The sequence below is a fragment of the Alosa alosa genome, chromosome 7 (assembly GCF_017589495.1).
Source record: "Alosa alosa isolate M-15738 ecotype Scorff River chromosome 7, AALO_Geno_1.1, whole genome shotgun sequence".
NCBI classification, from domain to species: domain Eukaryota; kingdom Metazoa; phylum Chordata; class Actinopteri; order Clupeiformes; family Clupeidae; genus Alosa; species Alosa alosa.
The window spans coordinates 33,186,094-33,208,949 of record NC_063195.1 but is presented as its reverse complement, the minus strand read 5'-3'; the positions used below and the strand labels follow the sequence as shown (position 1 = coordinate 33,208,949).

The window sequence follows — 22,856 nt, the reverse complement described above, 5'->3', positions numbered from 1 at the left end:
ACCGGTTGCACAGATTACCAGTCCGAGCCTGATTTCATCGCAATCTTTTATACTTACTTCTGACTTCTACTTCTACTTCTACTACTGATCGATTTCATGATAAGGTCACGCCAAGTTTAGTCTTATCACAACTATGGCTACAGAGTTAGCGTGGCGTCAAGTATATGCCACATAGGCCACAGGCCAAACTAATTCCACTCACCCCACAACTCTATGGAGTTTAGATCAGGGGACTGAGATGGCAATGGCCGAAGCTTAATTTTGTGTTCAATAAACCATGTTTGTTTTGATCTGGACATTTGTTTTTGATTATTGACCTGATGAATTATCCAATCATGACCAACTTTTAGTGTCTTGGCAGAGGTAATGCACGTACATAGAGCGTGGCGAAAAAACATTTCATCACACCTTAAAAGGTTATTAAAGGGGACCTTGGCAACTATTTCAACTTAATAAACCCGTTTAGAAATCATTTGGATGGTTAAATGACCTGTTCCGGTGAAAATGGTGACTTTCCCCGCTGCGCCTAGCGTCCCCAGGCGGAAAACCAACCTTGCAACATTGAGACTACCGTCCCGGAAAGAGAAGTGAGAAACAAGAAACTCGTTTTAAATCGTGTTTCTTACCTTGTAACATCCACATAGTTCTGCCAAACTTATGCTAACAGTTCGCTAGCTTGTAAACAAATCCATGTGCTTTATCATTACCTTTTCACACAGTTTGAAATAGCATAATGTGCAATTTCTCCAGCAGAGGGGGAAATCCTGCCAAGTTTCCCTTTAACAGGGACATCATGCCATAGTTTTCACTCTCACAATATTACTGATTATCTTGCTAATTATAACAACAGTCTGCAGGGACTGATATTGTAGGCCTAGCCTAACAGTGGCGCCCCCAGAAAATCTGAACGTGGTGGCCAGTTGAAGCCATTGCAAATCTTGGGTTTCTTGGGTTCCCCAATAGCCTGGGTGCCAGCCGAACTTAGCCCCGCCCACAACATTTGAGATCGGGAAGTTCGGTCTGGCATTGCTCCGTTGTGGAGTGTGAAAAGGTAGCCCCTCCTTTTCCCCAACTCGCCTGACATTCCCCGCGACATTTAAACTGACTACCTTCTCCTACACGATCAAACACGCTTACACGCACGCACGCACTTAGTTTCAAATGTTTGTAATTACACGCGGTGCCGGCAACCGCGACGCAATTCATTCATGCGCGATCGTTATTTACACATCTTTCTGTTACTCACCCAACCTCTGCAAACATCATAGTGAACGACGTGATACCCGTCAATTCTGCTCCATAACCCATTGCATTCCGTTAGTCCATACATTGTGCACACAAACATTAACAATACACTGATAGCTCTTACTTTCACTTCCTGGTCCTGCATCACTTTGTTTCCCCAAGGAACACGAGCCCAGGGCAATGGCTTTTTTATTCCCTGTGTGGGACAGGGGAAAGTGTTGTTTTGAGTGGGGGAAACGATGGTTGCAATATAAAGAGACATTCTACATTGTAGTGTAATTATTAGTTAATTATACATGCATTGAAATATTATTATTGTATAATATGGAAACTATGTAGAATTATGCTCCATGTATAATTGTGATCTATGCATAAGGGATGATTATCCTTGTATATAGGAAATTACCCTGTTATATTGGTATCTACCAATTAGAGGTGATGGATGGCTTTATTTAAAGCGAGGGATTTTTGCTCTCAGTGTGGGAGTCTGGAGAGTATCAGCTTGCTGAGAGGTTGGATACAGAGTATTGGTGAATTTGCGAATTGTGCTTGAATTGAGAAACCGGTTGGTTGATTTTTTTGTTTATTTTTTGGAAAAGTATTTTTGTTGGCGTTGTGCCGGAACACGTTTTTTATAGCACTGTAAATAAATCTGCACTTTTCACCACAATCCACGTGTGCTGTTTGCTGTGTCTTCACCCCATCACCACCCAACCTCAGTGTGTCCTTGTCGCCACCATCCTGTGTGGACGTGGGTTGCAAGGCCCATTTTTCACATGGAGCAACTATGCTCAAACCAGAGCTGTATATTTTTTAGATAGATAGATAAAGATAGATAAAAACTTTATTGTCCACTGAATGTACATACACTGGAAATTTATCTTTGGCACTCTGGCGACATAAAAACACACAGCAACAGACAATATAAGTTAAATTGTAGTTAAATATAATTACAACATAAATAGTTAAAAAATATAAATGAATAAATACTAGTGCAGTTCTCGTTACTGATCCTTCTCATCATCACCCTGTCTGGGTGGTGCATGAGTAAGTGGAGGGGGGAGTTATTTTAGTATGCCTTGGTTCAGGATAGACACAGCAGAAGGAACAAATTACTTTTTGTACCCATTTTTCCTGGCCATTGGGACCATCAGTCTTCTGCCAGATGGCAGTAGCTGAAAGGATGGATGAAGGGGGTGGGTGGGGTCATTGAAGACCTGGATGGCCTTTTGTGTTATGGAACGGCTGTATAGAGTGTGGAGTTGTAACTGCTTTTCTCCTGTAATTTTGCTGGCTTGGTTTACCACCTGAGCCAGCTTGTTCCTATGTTTCACTTACAGCCTATGTTTACAGCTCTTCGAGTTACGGTAAAATGTCATTTTTGGTATATACTATAGCTAATTTAGATACACTTATGGTGTGGGTGCTTGCGTTTCTTTAGGAATCCGCCGTCTTGGTTTGTATAAAAATGAATATTAACCCTTTCCCAGACATGCGAATATGCAAATAATGTGTTATTAGCAACCCTTTGAAATCTTTAAAAAAAATGTAGAAAAGTAGATGAAAAAGTGTGTTTTATTATTATTATGGATAATATGCGTTTACTCAATTATAGGTTGCTCAAATTCTTTTTTTGTTAAAATAAGGATATTCTGACAGGACTTTCCATACTGATGAACACTGAGACCAATGGCAACAATAAATATGAAAAATATGTTAACATTGTTTATTTACCAGGAGCTTTGGCTCGTTAAAATAGAACCCTGAGTGTGTATGTCTGTGCGTGCGTGTGTGTCTGCATGTAGCTGTGAGAGTTAGTGTATATGTTGTGTGTGTGTGTGTGTGTGTGTATCTGCATGGGGTGCAAGAGTTAGTGTGCATATTGTGTGTGTGTGTGAGTATGTATGTCTGTGAGTGTGTGTGTGTGTGTGTGTATATGTGTGTGTGTGTGTGAGTGCGTGTGCATGTATATGTATTTATGTGTGTGTGTGTTTGTCTGTGTGTGTATATATGTGTGTGTGTGTATATGTGTGTGTGTGTGTGTGTGTGTGTATATGTATATGTGTGTGTGTGTGTTTGTCTGTGTGTGTACGTGTGAGTGTATATATCTGTGTGTATATGTGTGAGTGTGTGTCGGTATATGTGTGTGTGTATGTCTGTGTGTGTGTGTGGATGTATGAGTATGTGTGTGTGTGTAGGAGGTATAGAAGTATGTGTGCATCTGGATACAACATTCTATCCCACCGGTCACATGTTTACATGTTTACTCATTCTGCAAACACACCAAAGACATTTGAATAATTATAAATGTATATATAATAACTAGACACCTTAAAGACCATGTGTACAAAAATATTTTCACTATGTTTATTTTTAACATACTTTAAAAACCTTTTATTTGGGAGGCAGTCATCCTCTTCTCAAGGTGCAACCAGGAAGTAAACAGCTCTGGTCATGTGACAATTTACTCAAAACATTTGACACTGCACACATTTCATTGAAACACTCTATTATTTCAATATTTACTGAAAGAGTATTGGGAAATTCCCCAGTAACAGTTTTAGAGTTTTCAGATTGTGTGGCAACAATTGACCTCTCCAGAATAAGTCCCGCCTCCGTAACTTCCGTATCCATCCAACTTCCTGGTGTCGATTGTCTATGGGAAATAACGTGGCGTTTCGAAATATCATACCGGTAAAACATCTGTAGGTAGCGAAGTAGAAAAAAATGGTGGGCAGATTGGCCTACACACTTCTGCCATCTAGTTTCCACTGGATTTTTTGATTGTCGGTGCCGTTTAAGTAGTATAGTCTATAGTATACTACTTAAATCCAGTGGAAACTAGATGGCAGAAGTGTGTAGGCCAATCTGCCCACCAGCTTTTTCTACTTTGTCACCTACAGAGTTTGACAGGTACGATCTTTCAAAACGCCATGTTATTTCCCATAGATATTTGACGACAGAAGGTTGGATGGATACGGAAGTTAGGAGGCGGGACTTATTCTGGAGAGGTCTATTGTCTTGCCTTACATACCTGCTTAACCGGTGTTCCAGTTTAGATGGTGAGCAGGTTAACTGGTGATATTTGCATAAAATCACTGAATATTCAACAAGACCCTGCCTACTTCTTAATCTGCTCTGCCTCCGATAGTGCAGATTTAGGCTACAGTTTCAAAGTGTTTGCAAGTGAGACAATATAACGGATATCGCTAAAAAACATCACCAGTATATGTCTAATACATGTCCGTTTAAGCATTATCCACAAATATGACACATACTGAATGAATGGAAAAAAATAAAACTAGCGATCTAGCTGGGATTCAAACCACGCATGGACAAGAAAGTTGATCAGATTAGCTTCTATATCGTCTATACCACTACACTACAAACCGTTGAAATCAATGCTGGATTTCTATGTATATATTACACTTCAAAGTTAACACAGGTTAACATATGTGAGAAATATACGGTAACATATTGTTGGTGGTAGTGCTGATTGCAATGTACTTTTTTTAATCTTGAATTCTAATCAATGTACATTTACATCTTGAATTTCCCCTGGGGATCAATAAAGTATCTATCTATCTATCTATCTATCTATCTATCTATTTTGCCTCCGCAAGACTCATGTTCGAAACCCAACAAAACCTTTGTTGTTTTACTTTACACTTTACAGTTTGCAGAGCATTTTGTGTGGATAATGCTTAAGCGGACATGCATTATACATGAACCGGTGATTTCCGCGTGTTTTCGGCAAGATCTTCATATTCTGTCTCACTGTGGGCTTGTGAAAATGTGAATCTCCTGGCACTCGAGGGGCGGAGGCAGAGCAAAGCGCTGTTAACAAGTAGGCATGCAGGATCTTGTTGAATATTTACAGATTTTATGCAAACATCACAAGTTAATCTGCTCACCATCTAAACTGGAACACCGGCATTCCAGCTTTCATTTCAGGTCAGAACTTGTAACTTTCTAGTTGTGTCGGTTTCCACCACCGTCATGTGAGCAGTTCCGTTTAACACATGGTTACTTGTACAACTGCTAAGAAGTATCGGATAAAACATACAAACTATTTGGAGCCTGGAGCAGCAGTCGGCCTATTGTGCCATTTGTCAAGGTAAGCACAGAGTAAGGGGCAGGGTATCATTAACGGGTATCATTACGGCCATGGAAACCCTTATGGCACTTTTCCCGTGCCTGTCGTCTCGTACTCGCTGGAATCAAGATGGATACCCAGGCTGTCAGAACCGATGTGTGACCTTCTGATAAAAATAGTTTTTCTCATCTTGAAAGTTGAATTTACTCAATAGAAATGGTAGGAGGTTAGTCATTAGTCATGAGATTAAAGTAAAAACATGTTAAACTATCGTTAGGCTGCAAATGTTCGAAATATGTACGTTTAAAAATGTCTCATGGGAAGAGTAGTCTTTCACTCGGAAATTAAAATATGGACACAGTCTTGTACCTTTGCCTTTTTTCAGCCTTTTTCAGTTTTTCTGTTAGTTTTTTTTTGATCGAAATGATATGTTGTATGAGTATGAGTCACGTCCGGTCACGTCGTAGCTGGTTAGCCTAAGGCAGGGGTGGGCAAACTGCGGCCCGCCAAGCACTTTAATCCGGCCCGCCGAGCATTTAATTTGGTTATCAGGCTGCTCGCTATTTTTTTCTCGCCGGCCAATTTTCAAAACCCAACGTGGCACTTAAATTTTGCCCACCCCTGATATAGACTCTAAACAGGACGGTAGACTTGCAAGCAAGCACTTTTCCAAGTGTTTTCCATTCTTTGACTTAAGAGATGTAAGAAGTAAGCTTACTTATTCGCTGGTTAGGACGATTACAAGACATCTACAACTCTCCGCCTCCGCTCACACACACACACAGGCACACACACACTCACAAATAAACACACCCGCACTTACATACACACACACACACACACACACACATAAAGATACACACGCATGTAGGCAAGCAGGTAAACGCACACACACATAAACACACACACAGAGGCATGCACACACACAAGCACCCATTACCCCCACACAGACACTCACAGATGTGTGTGCTATGCGGTAGGCTACATCTAGTTCTTGTATCTAGTACTAGTCTTGTATGTGTCGTAATGTATCATGAAATGTTGTATGCAACATATACTATACATAATTCCGTTTCAACTAAAATGGGAGAGGCTAAAGACAGCATTTTGGGTCAAATACATGTTCTAACTTTATTATTTTGCTGTTAGGTGAAAAAGCCTAAAAAGAAAAAAAAGCAAACACAAAAAAATCAGAGGATGGCAAAAATGGTAAGTATAGTTAAAATAATAACAATGTTCTGTCATCAGTGATTAACATTTATCATCATCAAGTTTTGAGGACAGGCAAGAGTGACATTCCCTGTCGACCCCCCCCCCCCCCAATGCCTTCAGATGTTCCAACCCCATGTCACCCCCATATTGTAAATCATGTTTATACATCAGATTGTTATGTAGCATAGCCAACAAACACATACCTTGGCAAATAATGGTCTAAACTCATTTGTTCATTCTATATTGATCTACTTATGCACACAGCTTCACAAGACCTGATTCTAGGTCTCAGTTCTGTTTCTAAGTCAAATCAAGTGACCTAGAGGTCTGAAATGTGGTCAGTTCAGAGATGCTTGTTATCCGGAAAAAAGAGAAAACAATATTCTAGCTTCTGTAACTCTGTCAGTACATCACACACAGTTATTCGGATTGTTTCCCAAAAAATTGCAGTGTCTGAGCTTTCCAAAGAGGTCAGGCATTTGATTATAAGCCAAGTATGTAGGAGCAATGCCCTTCTAAGTATATGATGTGCAATATTGGGCAAAACAATCAAAATGGGACATAAGTATAATTTATAATTGTTCAGACTTGCAGAAGAAAAGATTTGACACATGACACTGACAATTCAAAAATGGGCCTACCCTTTTCACCACCTTCTCTGTGCAAGCATCCACTAACCTGGACTTTTTAGGGGGCTTTCCTCTCAGGGCAAATGAGAGGATGCTTAATTGCTTTCTAACTGTCATTTTTGAAAGACAGATGCAATGATTTATGCATCCATGGCCAGGATAAAATTATGATAAAATATTATTATATTATTATTATAACATATGACAATATTTTAAAAGTGACCTATAACATCGACTATGCAATAAACTTTAATTGATTTAGTATTTATTTACTTTTATTTATGTAGTGCTAATAAAATTATTAAGCCTATTTGGTGAGAGAGAGTTGTTTATAATGCAGGGCTTAAAGCAATAAAAATGGTCTGTGCCTGAAGTTATCAGACATTTATGAGGACGTCATACCGTCTCATTGACTATTTTCAAATGTTAAGCATACCAGCTCACGCCTGAATTTAGGCACGGTGCCTCAATACTTTAAGCCTGATAATGTGACAATATAGCCTACTGTTGGCTAAGTTAGACATGAACAACTAATGCTAATTATCTGGGAAACATTCTCTAACAGCAGTCAAGTTGTCATTGTTCTTGTCAAACAAGTTGTACATTTTATTTGTGTGATTTGTGAATTATTTTGTGAACATTAAAATATTACTTACTCTGTGCTCAAAGTAATGCTCGAAGCTCCAGTGTTCTGTGAACCATGGAGGTATTATATATAACTGGAGAGAGTGACTAAGTCCCGCCCCCATTCATTTCAATGGCCCATGCTAGGCTAGCTACTTCAGCCAAAAAAGTTTGAAATTGACTGCAGCCATCTTTCAGAAAATGGCGTTTCATGGGTGTTCGTTTCCGGCACCAGCTAGAACTAGAAAAGCATTTCCTGAAGGAAATACAGTGCATGAAAATGCAAAAATAGCATGCTAACAATGTTAACTATACTAACCATGTGACTTAGCTAACCTAGCTAATCATTTTTATTAGTTATGCTAACTATGCTAACTACTAGATCTTAACATCTTAATTATGTTAACCATGTGACTTAGCTAACTTCGCTAATCATTTTTAATAGTTATGCTAACTATGCTAACTAACATGCTAGCATGCTAACTATGCTCACCATGTGACTTAGCTAACTTCGCTAAACACATTTTTTGCAGTTATGCTAACTAGCATGCTAACATGTTAGCATGCTAACTATGCTAACCATATGACTTGGCAAACTTTGCTAATCATTTTTTTAGCTGTTATCTTAACTATCTTGCTAATCCAAGATGCTAACATCTTGCATCTTAACTATGTTAACCATGTTACTTAGCTAACTTAACTAATCATTTTAAGTAGTTTTGCTAAAAATGCTAACTAGCATGCTTAACATCTTTAGCATGCTAACTATACTAACCATGTTAATTAGCTAACTTAGTTAATCATTTTAGCAGTTTTGCTAAAAATGTTAACCAATCTTAAATTATGCTAACTATCTTATCCATGTGACTTAGTTAACTTAGCTAATCATTTTTAGCAGTTTTGTTAAAAATGCTTGTAGCATGCTAACATGTTAGCATGCTAACTATCTTAACCATGTTATTTAGCTAACTTAGCTAACTAGCTACAGTGGGTAGGAGTCATAGTTGATGACAAGTAACAGTTACAATGGCTGAACAGTTAAAAAGTTCAGTAGTTTAAAGGGTTAAATTGTTTAACAGTGAAATATTGTAGTGAGGACTTTTATTTTGAAACAGTTTTTGGCAGAGGAAGCAGTTGAACAGGATGTGTAGTCTTAATAGGGCCAGTTTGTATGCTTAAAGCCTGAGACTGGCAGTTGATCCAGGTGGCCCAAACACCTGCCATTCTAATTGCTTAACGGCCGTATTGTGATGTCATAATCATAATGTTAAGTCAATGGGGAAATGTTGATTAGTTTTTAATTAATAGTTTAAAAAGTATAAAAGTTACAAAGCTGAAAAATACATAGCACCCATGTCCTAAGTAAGACCTACGTAACATAGTTTGAATGAAGTTTCTACGTTAAACGGTTGAAGCTGCATTAAGTGCGTTAGAAGAAGAAGAAGAACTAGAAAACGCAATTCCAGGGAATTACCAGTGCATGAAAATGCAAAACATATGGTGTGAAATATATTGTTAAAACAGATGATGTGCTAATTGGCAACCAACATGATGAGGTTTAATATAGTTCAAATGACTGTACTAGGTAGATGAGGTTTAATATAGTTGGAATGACTGAACTAGGTAGATGAGGTTTAATATAGTTGGAATGACTGAACAGTTAAATAGGTGGATAGTTTATATAGTTAAATGATTTGCTTGGTAGATAAGGTTTAATATAGTTGGAATGATTGAACGGTTAAATAGGTGGATAATTTAAATAGTTAAATTATTTAGGTAAATAATTGACGATAACTGACAGTTGGAATGGCCCTAATGTTTGCTAGCAGTTATGCTACTATGTTATCAAAGATAATAATGTTAACCAAGTTTTTTTGCTAAAAATGCTAATTAGCATGCTAACTATAATAGCATGCTAACTATGTTACTTAGCTAACTTATCTAATAATTTTTAACAGTTTTGCTAACTATCTTGGCCCAGCGTCTTAACATGCTAGCATCTTTAACTATGTTAACCATGTTACTTAGCTAACTTAGCTAATCATTTTAGCAGTTTTCTTAAAAATGCTAACTAACATGCTAACTTCTAGCATGCTAACTATCTAACCATGTTACTTAGCTAATCATTTTTAACAGTTTTGCTAAAAATGCTTGTAGCATCTTAACTTATCTATCTTAACCATGCTAACTAGCTACAGTGGGTAGGAGTCATAGTTGATGACAAGTAACAGTTACAATGGCTGAACAGTTAAAAAGTTCAGTAGTTTAAAGGGTTAAATTGTTTAACAGTGAAATATTGTGGTGAGGACTTTTATTTTGAAACAGTTTTTGGCAAAGGAAGCAGTTGAACAGGATGTGTAGTCTTAATAGGGCCAGTTTGTATGCTTAAAGCCTGAGACTGGCAGTTGATCCAGGTGGCCCGAACACCTGCCATAGGATTCTAATTGCTTAACGGCCGTATTGTGATGTCATAATCATAATGTTAAGTCTATGGGGAAATTTTGAGTAGTTTTTAATTAATAGTCATGCATGAAAATGCACTGTACTGTTCTTCCTAGGCTTCTTATTATAGTGCATGAAAATGCACTATACTGTTCTTCCAAAATTTCTTATTACAGTGCATGAAAATGCACTGTACTGTTCTTCCTAGGCTTCTTATTCTTCTGATTCTTATTCTTCTTCTAACGCACTTAATGCAGCTTCAACTGTTTAACGAAGAAACTTCATTCAAACTATGTTACGTAGGTCTTACTTAGGACATGGGTGCTATGTATTTTTCAGCTTTGTAACTTTTATACTTTTTAAACTATTAATTAAAAACTAATCAACATTTCCCCATTGACTTAACATTATGATTATGACATCACAATACGGCCGTTAAGCAATTAGAATCCTATGGCAGGTGTTTGGGCCATCTGGATCAACTGCCAGTCTCAGGCTTTAAGCATACAAACTGGCCCTATTAAGACTACACATCCTGTTCAACTGCTTCCTCTGCCAAAAACTGTTTCAAAATAAAAGTCCTCACTACAATATTTCACTGTTAAACAATTTAACCCTTTAAACTACTGAACCTTTTAACTGTTCAGCCATTGTAACTGTTACTTATCATCAACTATGACTCCTACCCACTGAAGCTAGTTAGCATGGTTAGCATAGTTAACATTGCTAACATTGTTAGCATTGTTAACATTTTTAACAAAACTGCTAAAAATGATTAGCTAAGTTAGCTAAGTAACATGGTTAGCATAATTACCATGCTAATATCTTAACATGCTAGTTAGCATTTTTAGCAAAACTGTTAAAAATGATTAGCTAAGTTAGCTAAGTAACATGGTTAACATAGTTAGCATGCTAGCATGTTAGCATGCTAGTTAGTATAGTTAGCATAACTGCTAAAAATGATTAGCTAAGTTAGCTAAGTAACATGGTTAGCATAGTTAGCATGCTAACATGTTAGTTAGCATAGTTAGCATAACTGCTAAAAATGATTAGCTAAGTTAGCTAAGTAACATGGTTAGCATAGTTAACATGCTAGTTAGCAAAACTGCTAAAGTCATTAGCTAAGTCAGCTAAGTAACATGGTTAGCATAGCTAGCATGTTAGCATGCTAGTTAGCATAGTTAGCATAACTTTTAAAAATGATTAGCTAGGTTAGCTAAGTAACATGGTTAACATAGTTAGCATGCTAGTTAGAATAGTTAGCATACCTACTAAAAATGATTAGCTAAGTTAGCTAAGTCACATGGTAAGCATACTTAACATGTTAGCATGCTTGGTTAGCATAGTTAGCATACCTACTAAAATGATTAGCTAGGTTAGCTAAGTCACATGGTTAACATAGTGCTAGTTAGCATAACTACTAAAAATGAAAACATTAGCTAAGTTGACTAAGTTAAGTAACTTGGTTAACATTATTATCTTTGATAACATAGTTAGCATAACTGCTAGCAAACATTAGAGCCATTCCAACTGTCAGTTATCGTCAATTATCTACCTAAATAATTTAACCATTTAAATTATCCACCTATTTAACCGTTCAATCATTCCAACTATATTAAACCTTATCTACCAAGCAAATCATTTAACTATATAAACTATCCACCTATTTAACTGTTCAGTCATTCCAACTATATTAAACCTCATCTACCTAGCAACCAATATAGTTTGTTTTTACTCTGTATGATATTTTACATCATATTTTTTGCATTTTCATGCATTGTATTTCCTTCAGGAAATGCTTTTCTAGTTAGCCTATTAGCTTTCACGTTACAGACAGAGACAACGTCAGGTACAACGGTATGTCGTTGATGAGGACTGGACATTCCCTCAGAGGAAAAGAATTTGTTCAGGAACGCGCTTAACTTCACCTCCTTATAAGCGCAAATTTATTTCATTGGATAACATTTTGGGAATGGTGGTAGAAGTTTGCCCTGTCTCTGAAGTCCTAGGTTATTTAATGTGATATATTTATATGTGATAATAAACAATGTGAATCAATATTGAGTCACTTTAGGCTACACACATCATGATGCTATATTTGGACAGGTTGTAGGCCTATTACGAAATAGGCTATCTAACGAAAATGGTTATAATTAAGTAGACATGGGATGTAAGAAACTTGTGGATAGCTGGGATTTTTGCTGCACCCAGTGTGAATTTGCAGCTTGTTAAACCTAGGCTTCATTTGCAGGCAGATGAAATGCCAGCGCAAATTAAACTTACCGATAAGCGCACATCCCTCGGGTAGGCTATTGTGGTTCGAGCAGGCATTTCAAGAGTCTGCAACTGTAGTTGATATTTGGCTTTTGCCACGACTGGAAGCCTGGCCATTTAAATCAAATCCATAGCCTAATCATGTGAATGTTGCAAGAAAACAAACTAAATAAGTCATTGACATGTGTTTCGTTTTTAATCACTTGAGGAGATAGGTTACATGATCCAGACGTTGCGTTGTCATGGACTACAGAAACAATCTACGTTTTAAAATAGTTTTCATACACAACGCAATGAGTAGGCTAATAGGCCTAATTGGATATAGGTCATTGCTATGTATCTGCTAAAATGTATGGTCATAATCAATTACCTTGTCAACCCACACATAAGGCAAATAATATCCTGATATGACAACATTTACTTTTTCTTTTATTTACCACAAAGTCCGGTATAATACAGCCTAACCATGTAGGCATTAAGACAAGTATCAGTAGCTTAATCCAAGTAGTTAGTTGTTTATAGGGGTGTGACTTTCGAAACCAACGTCTCGAATCTGTGTCGAGGCTTCGAAGCACAAGTGTTTCGAAACACTGCTTCGAAACGTGGTTCAAAACAGCCATGTCATGTGACCACTGCTTCGAAACATCGTTCAAAATCCCCATGTCATGTGACCAAAGTTAAGTGAACCTTAGGTGCATTTCACCGGTGTCGGCAGGCGTGCCCGCGTTCAATTAACAGTGTAGCTTTCTCTTAAGCAATAACCATGATGGTGTAGTGGTTAGTGAGGGTGTTTTTTGCACGGTAGCCCAGGCTGCTCAAATGTGGTTCGATCCCCGTTTGATTTGTAAGGTATTGTTTCAGATCGTATCTGTTTATGTTTTCCTAGGGTCTTACTTCACCATTAACCACACAATTTCAACTAAACTCTCAGAATGGTCAAAAATCGAGAGTTTTTATAAGAAGAAAGTGACTTAGAGAACACATAGGCAGCAATAAGATCTTCTTCATTGTGACTTCATGTGGTCTCCCATCCAGTAATTGACCAAGGGCATGCTGCTTAGCTTTTGACAAAGACTGAACACAGGTAACACAGCGAGTCACGCACTTCAAAGACTACATCTCCAATACGAAGCATTTGACAGATTTGTTTCACCCTAAACAGCTCTGAGGTGTCAGAATTGTTTCAAAGCTTCGGAACAATTCGGCACAATTGCTTCGAACGTTTCAGTGTTTCATAAAGCCTCGCTTTGCCCATCCCTAGTTGTTTATTTGTCGTCTTACAGAAATGCAAACCAACGTGGACGCGCGAGGACGCTCGTGCCCAACACTAAACTCGTGCATGAGCTGTCATCTACCAATCAGCATGTAAAAACTGGTGCCGGAAGTTGCAACCATGTAACGCCATGTTTTCAAAAATGTCGGCGGCCAAATGCCATGCTAAGTGGCTGAAGCTAACCCTTCAAATCATGACCCCCTGAGGTGAACGAAACTTCGGTAATCACGTGAACAATTCCAGGGAATGCTTTTTTTTTTTATTGGTTGTTGTGTTAAATCTTACCCAGATACAATAATGCATTTTTCTGATTGGCTATTGTGTAGCCCCTTTCTATTTTTTGATTGGCTGTTAAGTGGAAGAACTTCAGGTGAGGCGCGCTTGATTCCTGTCGGTTCCACAGTGAGAGCTGCGCAGATAGACATTTTGGGCGCTGCGGCATATATTATAAATAGTTTTTCTGCGTGAGAAATACAATGTGTGGCGGGAGACACTTGAGAGCCCTGAGTTTAACTTGTAGGCCTATAGGGCAAACAAGTCTAATCATGCCCAACAGACTCTACTTCCTATGTTTTATCAGGACAGCTTTGGCTGCAGCAGCAGCAGTACACCGCCAGAGGGAGCTAGAGCCTCTCAGATGAGCTCTCACTGTGAAATAGCTGTGGACTCTTGAGTTGTTTAGATAGATGGATAGATAGATAGATAGAGCCATCCTATATCATTGAAATGGAATGAATCGACCCATTCACTTCGCTTAATCCAAGGGGCGGGCAGAGAATTGTCTTTCAAACTGCCTAGGCATGCAATAGCCCAGCGCTACGACCATATCCGTATCCAGTCGGCAAAACGGCAAATACATCCTTCTTTGAAAAGAATGACTTAAATGCATTGTGTTGCTCAACTTTCAAAGAAAAGCACAAGTCCAACTCCTCCAAAGTTGACGCCAACGCCGATTCAAACAACCGCTCTTCGTTCGCCATAGCGTCCACGTCGTCAGCCAATAGAAATCCCTATAGTTTGCTACTAGACGTACAGGCTGAGCAAATTAATTTGCCGCCGCTAGGGTGCGTCTAGATTTCTAGGCTACCTGTTACCCAAAAAGGAGAAAAATATGGGAGCAGAAGGTCAAAAGACAAAACTGGAGAGCAAATAATTACTCAATATTGTGTGAGGTAAATGTCAAATTCTCTCTTCGACATCCATAGTGACTCACAGTGTTCAAGATTTGAACCCGGCCATTTACAATGAGACATGGCTAACCACTAGTCCAGCACATCCCAACTGAACTAAATATCTTATGGTCACACGAAGAAAATAGCTTCTGTGACAGTGTAATGTTAAGTCATTTTAGAGCTACTCAGACTACTGTGTAGAAGGCGGGAGGTGTTATCCATGATTGGTTAGCCTTTGTTGACAGGATAGTGAAGACAAGAGAATAAGTGGAAGAGAGATGGAGAGTGGACTCAGGAAATGATCACAGGCCTAGTATGGTATGGGACACCGAAGCTAGCACTGCACTACGGCTCCCCCTGATGCTGTCTATGTTTGCAAGGGGTTGTGACAGCATCCTCCTCCACATGACTGTAAGCAGATTGTTCAGCACCACCCCTTGAATTGAGTTAGCCCTCTGAATAAGTGTGTTGAGTCTACTTGCAGGTTTTTGCCCCAGCAGACCAGTGTAGAAAATGCCACTGATCAGCAGACTCATAAAACCTGTGCAGCATGGTGAATCTGTCTCCCCCGTTTTGTAGCCTAGGTAGAGGCCATTTGGTATTTGTTAGATTTTCTGCAGCGCCCTCCACACTTATTGGCACCCCTGATAAAGTTGAGTAAAAAGCATAATGTACAATTATCTTTTTGTCAATTCATCTTAGTCTCACAATGAACACAATGATCAAACCCAATTGAAGGAAATGCATTGAGAAAAAAAATCTTGTAACATAATTGTCAACATTGAACATTGAAAATAAGGGAGATTTCCCTGATTTCTCACCCAAAATACGGCAAAAATGTCAACATTCGTCTTTCTATTGCTATCCCTCTGCTGATATCAAGAATTCAGACTACAAAACTGCTGCAGCAACTAAACGAGGTGTGAAGCTATAGGTCTGTTACTTTGCTTACAGATTGACGTCAAATTGTGCTCTTAAATAGGCTAACATCACTCTAAGGTCACCTTCAAGCAAGCAGAATGATGCTTCGAAAATATCTGTTTCACTGGAAGGGCAAGGGGGTAGCATCAGGACAGCAGTACAGAGACTGACAGGTCCGATGGTAGGGCTAATGTTATGAGAGTATTAAAATATGGGATATTTTAGGGGAAACTATTAAAACGGGAAGACAGCAGGGAAAAGTTATAATACGTGAGAAACCCGGACCACCCTTTAATAGAGTTCCATAATGTCAATGAATATAATTTTTTTTCTGTTTGTGCAGATTGCTCCACGTAGTCTAGTGAAAGTCAAGAAGGAGAATGCTGAGGTGCGTAAAGTATGATACATTACATACACACACAACATGTTTTGCTTTAGTACAACAAAGGCACCTAACTTCCAGTGTATCACTCTGATTTCATGCAGGACCATCATCCACATCAAATCATAGTGAAGTTTCAGCCACCTTCAGGTCCCGAAAAACAGACCATTGACTGTTGTCAACTCAACACAGTGCTGGAGGCTATAAAATCAAATGATAAAGTAAATGAAATGATTAAGTGTGCAGATGAGAATATTATCATTCAGATGGGTAGCGAGGATAAGAAATATATTGTTGCAACACATTTCCCTTGTTCTTGCATTAAGAATAATGAGTGTCTGACCATATCATGTAAATCAGAGGCGGTTGAGAAGGCTCCAGACCAACATGACAAAACTATATACCCCGAAGACAGATATTCTGTCTTCTACATTGATAAACTGGGAGGGCTAAACACAAAACAAAAGGTGCTTTTTAGAAGCACATGTGTCAAAGAATACAAGTATCTCTGTGTGTACGGAGAGAAAGAGTGGACAGTGGAGGAGGCTCTGAGAAGGGATGGTCGCTTCATTGATGACCTGGGCGACTTCAGCCTGTCCAACAATGAGGATGCAGAGTGCCTAACGTACCGCACACAAACGGTTGTCAACTTGAACCAGAAAGAGTTTAAGATACGTCTTCCCAGAAAGAAAAAAACAAATAAAGAAAATGCAGGAAATCCATCACTTAATTCACAAAGCATACGTGAACCAAGGTCAGTCACAGATGTAGCACATCAGAGGGGAATCAGTGTAAAAACAGCAGTAGAAAAGGGAGACCGCAGCATTGAGGAGATTTATGAGGAACTGCGTAAGCAGTTTCCAGATCTAAAACAATGTCTGGCCAGTAGATTATCTAGTGATTCTTATCAGAAAGCACTGGACCTAAGGAAGGAGAATTTTGGAAAGATCCAACAGTCTTTTAGTGAGGTCCACAGAGTCCGGATGTTGCTCAAACTGGGCGCGTCAGTTGGCAAAATCATTGTTAAGAATGTTTGTTACGCAACATGCTTTGTCCTGTTTGACAGCCTTGTTCTGACTAATGCACATTTGTTTAAAGATCATTTTGAAGGCAAAGAACTACATAATATAGAGGTGTTTGTTCTTTTTAACTATGAGGATCCCCAGCCGAGTACAAATTTCCAGTGCTTTACTTGCGTGAATACATTGGTTGACATTGATGTCAAGCTAGATTATGCGATACTGGAGTTCGACCCTCAGAACGAAGAGGGACCAACAGGGCTCCTGAAGAATTTCGGTAAAATGCCTCAGACTGGTGAAGCCTGTATTATTGGTCACCCAGCAGGAGAAGTGAAAAAAATGGACCCTACATTTATCATTGCGAAAGAGAAGCGAGCAGACGCTGTTAATGCTCATTTAGATCAGTACAAAGGCACCATGTTCATTCTCCTATCAATCAGTCAAACTCTCAAAAACAAAGGCATTGAAAACATAATGATGGATACACATGATCCAGAAATTGTGACCTACAACACTTTCATGTACCATGGCTCCTCTGGATCCCCAGTGTTTGATACTTTTGGGAAAGTTTTTGGTTTGCACACTGCAGGATTTACCTATGGGTTTCCAAATCACGAAGAGAGTGTGATTGAATGTGCCCATTCTCTTCTTGAAATATTTGAAAGGTTTGTCAGGAATCTGCAGGGAGATGGAAATTTGGAGCTACTGGAAAAAGTTGAGAAAGCAGCAAAGGGAAACAAGCTCCTAGAAGATGTACTCGAGGCAGCAGATTACAATGAGCCAATGGACATAAGTTAGTTATTCAGATCAGAGAAGTGGCATACCACATCTGACTAGATATTGACAGTAATTTAAACTTTGAGTGTCACAAAACTTGTGCAGTCGTGTTTTATCATCAAAAAACTATTTGTTTCTATTTCAAAACCCCATTTCCATTTAATATGCCCGTATATCACCATGCTTGAATTAATGCAATAGCTTTTTTAACCTGCCTGAACCAAAACTCTATTCATTGACTCAGCTGCCAGGCTTCTTAAAATTAGGCCTGATCATATCATTCCTGTTTTAGCCTCTATACTGGCTCCCAGTTTATTTTAATAGATTTTAGGATTTACTCTTTACTTTTTAGGATTTTCATGGCAGTGTGGTAGAAATTACTAACAAATCTTATGCAATAGAAGTGATTACTAATAAGTTTATATGTAATAGAAGTGATTACTAATAGTTTATATGTATTAGAATTGATGCTTTTCTATAGATTCAATACTGTGCATCAACTTTGCTTTGTCTGTCATTTGCTCTCCCCATGTCACGACTTTCTTCATCTCACGAGTTAAGGGTATTTATTCTGCCTGAGGCAGCAATATTAGGAATATCTTGACAGGGAATAGACAATGGCAAGAAAATGCTGAAGGATGTATATGTATCAACAAATTATCTTACTTACTTGGAGTAGCCACATGACTTGCGTATGGCGTATGGATCACATGCTATGTCTAAGAAGTGTCCATGTATTGTTGTATTTCTGCATGTATGAGTGTTGGAAATGAACATTGTACTCATGTGATTTGTATTACCACAATGTATCTAACGTGAGAGAACTTTGAGTAGTGTTATCGTGGTATCGTGAATAAACCTGCAGTGTTTTTCTCACACCTGAGTGTGCCTGGAGATTTTTGACCACTGCTCTCCCGTTTCATATCTTTGGCTTCTTGCACCTTATGCACCAGTACATATTTTTAAGATCCATTGGGCCAATGGATCTTTGTTACAGAAAGTGATGTTATATCAATCATTTGAATTATTGTTGTTTTGTGTTGCATTGTTTTGAATATCAGCCATTTATTTCATTTATGGACCACAAGGTGGAAGTCGGGTTATTTTTCAATCTGATCATGTGGTACAGGGTTCAGAAAGATCTTGGAACCCAGTGAATGCATGAAATGCAGCTTTTTAAATTAGTTCTGCATTTTGTAAACATCATCCAAGTTTGTACACTGAAAGGACCATAATTTCTGACAGAGCTCTGTTCAAGCATGTGGTATGTCTTAGGAAACATGTGTCATGACTGGCATTGCCATTGTGTTTTTAGAAATTGAGTTTAATGGCAAGCAGTTTGTCTTAAACTATCAGTTAAATAACAGGCTTGGCATGAGCTTTGACCAAATCTACTGATGGGGAGAGGTCCGATCATATCACATTTGATTCTAAATCACACACATTAACACATGTTTGTCTTACTGTTGTATTTACTTGTGATGTTACTCATGAATTGAACTTGCGTAGCAGTCGGCAGTATGTCTTAAAGACCTTGCGAAATGTTCACATTCTCTTACAAACGAACTGACGATGCCATTGTCCTGCTGCGTTCTGTGAAGTGTTTGTTGAAGCCATATGCATGTATGTATATGTATATATATCTATGTGGGCACCGCTATTTGAGAAAAGTAAATTTGAATGTGGCCAAAACATTTAATTGTAAGTGCTGGTCTTTTAACCAGATTAATGTCAGTTCACCGAAATGTAATGTTAACCGTTGATCAATGTTTTGTCAGGTCTGTGTTGTCTGGGGTCAATATTCACATGGTCCTGAACATTAAGATATAACAAGAACAGCAGACAGGTTTCAATTAAACCTTTTGTAGTATACACAAGCAAGAAGTGTTTATTAATACATTACTTTGGGTGAAGCAATCTGATAGTTACAAGATTAAACAGCATGGACATACTTTAGCTAGATACTTTCTCAATTCTAGGCCTTGTGCAATATGGCTTCTAAGCTCAATCAGAATCAACTTAATTAGAGTTGTCCCTCATATCAAACAGACCCAGTGGTCAGTGGTATAAGTACTAGTCCAAACAAAGACATGTGTAGGTCACTGTATTTAACAAAGTATGGACTTGGCATGTATGATGGTTTCAACAGTGTAAATTATATATTTGGTAAGTTTAAGATGAATGTAAGAATTGATGTACGTTTTGGAAAGTGAATAAATATTTTCATATATGCGCACATATATTGTGTCTTCATCTCACTGTTAGCTACATCAGAGTACTTACTTTGAACACAAGCTGATGAACGTACATGGAGATGCACAAAATTCCTTGAATTTCCCCTTGGGGATCAATGAAGTATCTATCTATCTACGTAAAATAAGATGCAAAAGTATCTGAACAAGTGAAGCCTCTGTTGCACTGTGTGAATCAGACACAACCCCTCTCAGCAAGATTGATCATAAATGTATCAGCTGTGCTGTAAAACAAGGTCACATGAGCAAACTGACCTTGCATCTGGTGTAACTGGCCCTCAGAACAAGTCAAACATAAAACAACTCCAACAATTTAACTATGGTCTTGATTACTTCAAAAACGTTTCTCACAAAAACACGCAGAAACCCAAACAATTAACACATACTCCTATAACTCCTAGTATAGATAATTCAGTCTAAATTATCACATGATCACATATCTACCAAAACGTATTATAGACATGGTTACATCACACAGATTTTGAATTCAATTATTTTTTTCTATATTTATCTATGCAGAAGCAAGAATATTATACGTAATATGTATACGCATTCTGCGTTGACGTTGAAAATAGATGCTGTTGCTCACTGCATTTGTATCTAGCCAATGACTAGGGCCCATTCATATGGCTTGCAGAAAATTATCTTATTTAATTAAAAAAGAACTGCTAAATAGGCTTGCTGCAAATTGCTATTCCTGAATAAGTGCACATACCTTCCTTCATATTATACTGCACATTCCCAGAACAAAGCCTGCACACATTTTAGAAGTACTTTTCAATTTGGCTGAATCCGCTCAGCTGTGATGGCAAGGCACCATGACAGAGAGTGGCCATCATGTGATCATGTCATCATGTCATTTTCCACGCCGAGATGGAGTACTACTGTAGCTGGCCGAGATGGTCCAGAGGACTTGGTAGGCGGCTGTCTGTGTGCCTTCTTTCCATGATCTAGAGGCAGTAACAGGAAAGACATATAAATATCTGGTTCAGACAGGATAGAAATATCTGGTTCAGCTTGAACCACAAAGCTATCTAATCATGCCCTGCTGTGGTTACAAAATTCCACCTGGAAGGCAAATAGTTACAGCCTTGATTTTGTGTGATTATAGTGGCAACAACGCAAATCAATTAGGCTGCAGATGGAAATCCCTTTCGGTGGGTCCAGCCTAATTGTCAATGCTGCTGATTGGTAGATTACTGGCATGTCAATTCAGGTTTGGGATAAAAGTGTCTGCCAAATGACTAACTGTGATGTAATGTAATGTAAATGCCATTTTATTACCAAACACCTCAGAGAACAGATCTACAGACCTACAGTACCTTTGTCACGATAGTGGTGCTCTGATTCTGCAAAATATCCAAACAGAAAAGCCATTTAAGAATAAGCAATGAGTATTAAAAAAATAATAATCAAAACATGCAAGATGACATGGTCTTACTTTCTGCCTTTTGTCATTTGCTTGCATCTGGCTTCTTGTCTGAAGTAGTAAAAAAGGAATATTCAGACTATTGCAATCAAACCTATTAACGTGAACACAGAAACTTCATATTCTCCTACATAACAATAACATTCCACATTCCAAAATGTTCATGTTTGACCTATCTTCTTCATTTTGTTACTAGATACTCACATTTTATCACAATCTTTTATACTTACTGCTGACTTCTAGCCTAGAAATCTAGACGCACCCTAGCGGCCAGGGCTAGTCTAGCAACTCTCCGTTGGCTTGTGAGCTTGAAAAATTAAACTTCTATCAGGCCAATCAAATCATGTATAGAGTCGTTAGGCAGGCTTAACATAATGATTGAGTTGGCAGAGTTGCAACAGTTTGGCTTGAATTCCCTGCTACTTGAAAACAAAGAAGATGGATGTTGCTGTTGGCGAACAGTGTGACACGAGTTAAGTTTTTTTTAAGTTGGCAAAAGTTTGAACTAGCCAACTATTAGAATTATTAGAAAGGCATGACAAATATGTTGTCAATTGACATCATAAAACGAATTGTATGCTCAAACACATATTTATTTATTGTGGGAGGAAGTTACATTACACATATTTTCTGTCTGATATTAGTTTCACAACATCTAGAGAGAGGTATGGTGGTGTCATGTTCAGACATATTATGAAAGATGGCTGTGAACACACACACACACACACACACACACCAGTTTTCTGCTGGTACACTCAGAATTTTGTCCAGTAGCTGCTTGATGGCAACAGCAAGGATACAAGGATACAAGGAAGTTTATTGTCACATGCATATAGTTACTGGAAGTAAGAAATGCAGTGAAATTATGTCTGGTGTCAGCCTATTTGTGCATTAATGGGGTAAAAAGTGCAGTAGAAGAGGGGTTTAGTAGATTAAGTGGCAAGGGCTGCATAACAAAGGTGGGGAGGATTGGGATTGGGTGGGGGGCACCAACAAGGAGCACCCAAGAGCAACAGGGCAAGGAAAAACCCCCTTACCAAGGAAGAAACCTTGGGCAGATCCACGGCTCAAGGGGCTAACCCAACTGCCAGGGTCTTGGTGTGTGTGTT

General features: G+C 38.5%; 1 protein-coding gene and 1 long non-coding RNA gene across 2 annotated transcripts; one reads left to right on the top strand and one right to left on the bottom strand.

The window, feature by feature from the left end:
- The first annotated feature begins 6,521 nt into the window (after nucleotides 1–6,521).
- LOC125296999 (serine protease FAM111A-like) lies at nucleotides 6,522–19,820 on the top strand. Its single transcript, XM_048247125.1, has 3 exons — nucleotides 6,522–6,550; nucleotides 16,232–16,276; nucleotides 16,375–19,820. Exons 1-3 carry the CDS (start codon nucleotides 6,539–6,541, stop codon nucleotides 18,085–18,087), a joined length of 1,770 nt encoding a protein of 589 aa, XP_048103082.1. The 5' UTR covers nucleotides 6,522–6,538; the 3' UTR covers nucleotides 18,088–19,820.
- Nucleotides 19,821–19,922: 102 nt separating this feature from the next.
- Nucleotides 19,923–22,012, bottom strand: LOC125297000. The gene is made up of 3 exons (XR_007193911.1): nucleotides 21,760–22,012; nucleotides 21,641–21,667; nucleotides 19,923–21,268 (listed from the first exon to the last, which is right to left on the bottom strand). It is a non-coding gene; the product is annotated as an uncharacterized LOC125297000 (long non-coding RNA).
- Nucleotides 22,013–22,856: the final 844 nt, after the last annotated feature.